At 51.2% G+C, this 6737-nt stretch overlaps 1 protein-coding gene across 1 annotated transcript; it reads left to right on the top strand.

Moving 5' to 3' along the window:
* The first annotated feature begins 970 nt into the window (after nt 1–970).
* LOC128270326 (probable G-protein coupled receptor No18) lies at nt 971–6351 on the top strand. Its single transcript, XM_053007725.1, has 5 exons — nt 971–1355; nt 2543–2645; nt 2715–2840; nt 4445–4622; nt 5659–6351. Exons 1-5 carry the CDS (start codon nt 971–973, stop codon nt 6349–6351), a joined length of 1485 nt encoding a protein of 494 aa, XP_052863685.1.
* The last annotated feature ends 386 nt before the right edge of the window (nt 6352–6737 follow it).

Below are 6737 nucleotides of genomic sequence, written 5' to 3' on the forward strand. Positions count from 1 at the left end.
GGCAAAAATTGACGGATTACTCAAAATGGCCGAACTTTTCACCATACGCTACACTGACATGTGTAGCAACCTAATGCCACGAAAATCGGATTACGACCCGCGGAAATATGAATGTCGCGAAAAATTTTGATCAGACCTCGTATGTCTCGCCAAACATTTTAAAAACAATACCAGCCGAGAAGTAATGAAACCGGAACTGATCTGTACTGCTGATCGGTCTTTTAACTACAGGCTATGTAGCGATGTGTATCAGGAACGTTGCATAATTTAACATCCCGAGACCGTCGCCTCGGCCATATTTAAAAAAATACAATTTTCATTCCATTCCCTGCAGAGCGAGTTTAATTTCTGGTGTGTAATGTATTTCTTCTATTGCTCTCTGACTATTGACAGACTTGCCTCGGCCACCACCCGAAAGGATATCCCGAGCGGCCGCGGAACCGTCCGTTTAATTAACCCGCAGCGCGCTTCAGCATCCGGTAGCCGCCAAGCATATGAGTGAAAGCAGCATATGAGCGCGTGCCGTGGAGCACACTTCCTCATTATCCGACGGGCGACAGTTTTTCCCCGATCACCAGGCCGGTCCCGGACCCGCGAACCGCTGAGCCGTGAGATTACAGCACGTCCCGGTCACGTTCCCGACCCCATGACCGATGGCCGTTCGTTTCGGTTTACGGCTTAGAATTTGTTTAATCAAACTGAAACGAAATACCTCTCACACACACAACCCCAGCGCGCGGCTCCGTACGTTAGGCAAGGGGTGGTAGGTGTCGCCACTTGCATCCAGCTAGGGGGATGCGGTTAAGGCCAGCGACGTCCGCTAGTTCAAGCGAATGTGGATACCGAGAACGGACAGACGTAAAAAAGGCACAAAGTACGATAGGGATATAATTTAAGCAAGTGTGTGTGTGAAGCTCCGTTACCCACCGAAGCGAGACCGATCCGCAGGAAAGCCGTTGGCAAAAAAAATATGGCCATCAATGGCGGAGCTGCGGCCACGACTGCTGCGTCGATAGTGATCAACTGTACGGCATCGCTGGCCACCAGTTACCAGGAGCAGTACGTCAGCGTACAGTTCAGCGATGGCCTCCAGCGTCTGGACGAGCGTCCGGCCCTCGCGGCATCGGTGCCCGGCTGTGCCCGCGCCTGCCTGTCGTGGAAGAAGCTGATTCTGGTGGCCCTGTTCTGTCTGCTGATCGTCATCACCGTCGTCGGCAACACGCTGGTGATACTGTCCGTGCTGACTACGCGTCGGCTCCGGACCGTCACCAACTGCTTCGTGATGAGTCTGGCCGTGGCCGACTGGCTCGTCGGAATCTTCGTGATGCCGCCGGCCGTTATCGTGTTCGTCGTCGGTACGTCCCACCGGGTACGCCCCGTGCTGCGCGCCGGATCCTTTTCCTTCCCTGTACACACATTCTCGCGACACTGCGAGATATTTCGCGGTGCCTCCACTAAATTTTTGGCCATTTTGTTTATGCATGGACGGCATAAACTTCCGAATCGGTAGATTTTCCGCTCGCTGAGCAATTTCGGTACCGGAACCGTTTCTCACGTAACAACGGTGGTTTTTGCTTTACTGCGATCCATTACTTTCGAGCTTGTTGTTGTTGAGAACGACACGATGTTTTCTTTTTCTGCGAAAATACCTACCAAAAATGGTGCCCCAAAAGAAAAGCGACACACACACATGATCGTTCGGTCTATTTTCGACATGCTTGAAGTGTATCGGATTACTTCCTGGGCACGGACACGCGTTTCTAGCGATTTCCAGCGATGCTGTCAACTCGGTTTTCGGTCCCCGGGGGCCACGATTTTCCGAAATCTTGATCGATGGCAACGGGGGTAAGAATGTCGTACGCCTGCCATCTTACATAAAATCCTGCGATCCCTTATTTCACAGCCGTGCGTGGTCCATCTAAGACACCGCGCACTTATGCCGATTGCGCAGCCTTCGGTTCGGTTCGCGGGAAACATTCAATTACTTCCAAATGCAACCAACATTGTGTGTGCGAAGTGGAAAAACGGACGTTACGTCTGACGGGCGGTTCTTTAATGGGAACCAAGAACTTCGCCTTCCCTGAAGAGACCAATCCGAATATGTGTATCTATTTGTACATCGTTGTTTCCACGTCCTACGAGGAGCAAACATGCCCTCAATCTTTCGCCGGGCGCCGTGGGAAGCTCATCCGCGGTCCATCGCATCGGGCCATATTTGCTATCCGGCGACTCCGGCAACGAAATGGGGGGCCGTTCGAACCCCTCGCCATTCTCGAAAGTTCATTACTCGGAGGGCAAACAAAATTAGTGGGAAATTCTATGCCGTTGCGCAAATTGGCTCAACCCTCGCGTAGCCCTACCGTCCTGAGCCTGAGTCGCGGAGTTGCGGAATTAAAAACAATCCAACGAATAAACACGTCGAATTTATTGGTTGGTTCGCCGTGTAAACCTCCAAAACACTTTCACTCGGCAGCCGCCTTTCCCCCTTTTCCACACATGCCAACCCGTGCCCCTCTGATGCTTCTCTCTCAACCATCCGCAGAGTCCTGGCAGCTCGGGTGGATACTGTGCGACATTTGGATATCGCTCGATGTGCTGCTCTGCACAGCCTCGATACTTAGCCTCTGCGCCATCAGCGTCGACAGGTATGGGTTGCGGGGCTTGTGAGACCACCCGAAGGACCGATTTCAAGATTTGCTTCTTTGTCTTCGCAGGTACCTGGCGGTCACACAGCCACTGACCTACTCCAAGCGGCGGCGCTCGAAGCGCCTAGCGCTCGTGATGATCTTTATCGTCTGGCTCGTCGCGCTGGCCATCACTTGCCCACCGATTCTCGGCTGGTAGGTATTTCCGGCAAGCGATGATGGTCGATGACAATTAGGCTCACAGGCTCACGGGTCGCTTCGTTCGCTCCGGTGCCGGCTGATGTCACCACACGATCGCCGTCTGTCGTGTCGTTTATTTTTATTTCAGTCGCATTAGCTTGTCTAGGTGGGATTCCGGGCGCGATGCCGTTAACGGGGCAGTAGCTGCACGGGCTTCGCTAGTGGTCGTTACGCGTTGGTGGGCACGTGGTCACAAAATGGCGCAGCTGACGACGTCGTCCTGGTGCTCGAAACTGTCCTAAGCGGCACAAATGGTCGTAAGGCCGTCTCGGAATGGTCTCGGAAGTCTGGTCGTAAGCAGATGGTGAAAATAAAAATTATACTTAATACTTAATGGTCTCAACACAACTATGGTTTGTTTGGGTTGACCCCAAGCCACTGGACGCGTCTAGACTTACGGTTGGATCCGTTTGCCTGAGAGTACAATTTCGATTTCAAACCCCCGGTTCGATCCGGGTCATAAATCGATTACCTCCGTCAAATCGAACCGGGCCCCCTTTTTTGTGACCAGCGACACGAGTCCTTGCTGCCGGCAATTACAACCACACAGGAATTTCCCGTGGGTCCGTTCCAGCCAACCGTTGCGAGCTGGAAGCGGAACACCCTTTTAACAGAATTAGCAACCATCGCTATGAAATCAAAGAACGTGCCTTCCCAGAAATCCATCATAGCCCCACGTCCGGGCACGGGCCCCTTCGTGGTAAGGCACTGTGGTCGGGTTCGATTCGGTTTCGCCCGTTACTCACACGACCCGCGGTAACCGTGGGCCGACATGGCGTGGCGCAGAAAAATGTAATAAGATGTCCGTTTCGAGCCAGCAAGCATCCGGAGACAACCGACGGTAAGTTGTCGACCCCCTGTTTGGCTCCCGAAGGATCGTGTCACCCGGGTTCCCGGGAACCATCCTTGTGCGCAGTCCGTTGTCTCACGCCAGAGTTTGACGGACACCGAAATGGGTTCCCGTGAACCGTTAAAAACCGAATTACGCACAATATTGGGCTCCGTTGAGTTCGGTGCCGCAACCAGAACTTGAAACTTTACCATTACACCATCACATAAGTTCGGTTCGGTGTCGCTGGGCGGCCCACATTGCCACCGAGGTCCAACAGCCTTTTTCGTTTTTTTTTCTTGGTTCAATGTTTGCGTTCCGCCAAACGTGATGCCCGCGTTTATTGACAGCGCCAGCGCCGGACGCGCGGAAACAAATTCCGCAAAAATTTTGAATGTTTGCTCAAAAGTTCCAAAGTCATTCGGGCGAGCTCGCTCATAAACCGGAATCCCGACAGCCCCCGCGAGGACGGCCGAAATGGGCGGGAGATAAATATTCACTTTGAAAATTTAATCTGAACAAAATCAATTATCCCTGCGGGCCAGCCGGCCGGTTTTACGGCTTGGTTCCGGTAACGATATCGATGTGTGTGTGCCACAAGTGATCCCTTCCGCCGTGGTAATCAGCAGCACGGTTTAGGAGAGAGATTCATAATTTATTAACATCATATGCCCAACTTTGATGTCCGGTGTTTGGTGTTGTAATTCATTCGAATGCCCTCACGCTACAGGTACGACCAGGACCGAAGGACACTGCAAAGCTACGAGTGCCATTACAACCAAAACAAGGGTTACGTGGTGTTCTCCGCCATGGGCTCCTTCTTCATCCCGATGACCGTCATGCTGTACGTCTACTCCAAGATATGCTGCGTGCTTACATCGCGCCAAAATCGAATCACCAAAACCGAGGTAGGTGGCCATCGATTAGTCAGTTTTGCTATGCTAATTTGCGTGCAGTAATAAATAATTGATTCATTTATTCAACCGTTACAAGTCACCCGCGATAGGTCTGTGCTCCCGATATCATTGTGCTATAGCTGGCCGCCGATGAGTTGTGTTTGTCTTTGATAAGACATCTGGTTGGATCAAGGTTGGATCGTCGTTTCTCCGAATTCTGCAATGGATTTAATTCGAAAATGTAACCTTCAATCCCCCCGTAACCCGGTGTCCTAAGGACCGGCTTACGTTCACAGAAGCTTTCTGTGGATGAACGTTACGAGAACCAGTCTGCTTTGGTTGCTGGAAAGCAAAGTGACACCAGCAAAGAAAAACGACCACGCAGATCACACGTAGAGCATTCCAAATCATCTCTAATTAATTGCGTGATCAAAATTATGCATAATTACTGATGTCACGGCACTCTTACGGTTAAAGCTCAGCGCGGCCAATCAAACCCCCTTAGAAACTGCGAAAGAGTTTGGTGGGTTTCACAGAAGACGCTTTTCACGGAAAGTGGCGCAGGCACGATTCTAATTGTTAATATACCCGCTAATTTGAAGGGCACAGTGGCCGACCGCAAACAGCGGTCTCTGTAAGTGAATCCGGTATATAATTCTTTTTTTGAACATTCTAAACATTAAAACCAAGCATCACAGTTCAAATTAGTGTCATCCTTTGTGGGCCTTTTGGGCACGGTGGTGTCAGTAAACGGTGAGCCTACCTAGCTAGCTGGTGTCCATCCAAATTAAGCGTTCTGTTGGTGTAGGTGGTTCACTGATAGACAGTGATGACCCTTGAGGGCAGCTATTAACAACGCTCATTATCTGACACTTGCCATCTTCATTCAATATTAGTTTAGGATTGCCGGCCGGCTAGGGTGTGTTTGTGGAAAGCATGAACCATGATTTTGGGAGGCATTTTAAGGAGTTTCGCTTGCTATTGGAGCTGCGCCGATGGTTGGTTCTCACGCTAACCTACCTTTGCCTTTTCTTCGCATTGCCCACAGGCCACGGAGAAGGGCTGCGACATCGAAGTGGACAACTGCACCTCGGATGTCGACAGCAGCCCGCGACAGATCGTGGCCGGCGGTGCCTACGGAGGCCGACAGCTGACCACCGCACACTACACGAACTGCGGCAGTAGCAACAACAACTCCCACCAGACACTGTACGAGTTCCTCAGTTCCGCACGCAACACTCCGAACGCGCTGTCACGCACGCAGACCACGACCCGTAATGGCAGCAATGCGAGCGGAATGTCCCGATTCTCCGGTGCCACCTTCGAGCTGCGGCCCATCAACACGGTGCAGTTCAGCGCGAGCCAGATATCGCTCTCGGAGTCGTGCGCCTCGAACGTGACCAACACCACCAAGGTGCGGCTGCACGGGAAGCGGATACCGATTCGCATCTCATCGCTGAAGCGCGAAACCAAGACCGCCCAGACGCTCAGCATGGTCGTCGGGGGCTTTATCGCCTGCTGGCTGCCGTTCTTTGTCTACTACCTGCTGATGCCCTTCTTGCCGGACGCGTCGAAGAGCGACGACCTGATGGAGTTCCTGACGTGGCTCGGATGGATTAATAGCGCCATCAACCCGTTCATCTACGCATTCTACAACGTCGACTTTCGGGTTGCGTTCTGGCGGCTGACTTTGCGGAAATTTTTCAAGAACAAGCACAACCTGACCTTCATCAAGTCGTAGATCTCGCGGTCAGATGTTAAATTAAAATAAATTTAAAAGACATCCCATCCACCAAACACATTCAGCAAGTAGTGGGATGTTTCTTTAGCTGGGAAGTTGCTTCGGTAGTTGGTTCAGCTGCTTGCACAAGTATCAACTCTGACATTGATCTGATGGGATCATACTAGCAAAGCACAAATACGAGAATGTATGCAATGGATCGAAACATCTTTAAAATAATAAAGACCTGTTATAGAAATACTAATCATTTAACACGCCCCTTATTCAAGCAGAACAGATTGTTCATCGTTTAATAACTGAAACGTATGCCTCCATTCAATCATCAACAGGGTTGTTACAATGTTTTCCCCACTCTAAGCAATAGCATCTTTAGATTACGCTTCTAC

Source organism: Anopheles cruzii, chromosome 3 (genome assembly GCF_943734635.1).
Source record: "Anopheles cruzii chromosome 3, idAnoCruzAS_RS32_06, whole genome shotgun sequence".
NCBI classification, from domain to species: Eukaryota; Metazoa; Arthropoda; class Insecta; order Diptera; family Culicidae; genus Anopheles; species Anopheles cruzii.

Coding starts and splice junctions, on each gene's coding strand:
- LOC128270326 (XM_053007725.1), top strand. CDS start 971: ATGGCCATCAATGGCGGAGCTGCGGCCACGACTGCTGCGTCGATAGTG. Junction 1,356..2,542: donor CGTTATCGTGTTCGTCGTCG/GTACGTCCCACC, acceptor AACCATCCGCAG/AGTCCTGGCAGCTCGGGTGG. Junction 2,646..2,714: donor TGCGCCATCAGCGTCGACAG/GTATGGGTTGCG, acceptor TTGTCTTCGCAG/GTACCTGGCGGTCACACAGC.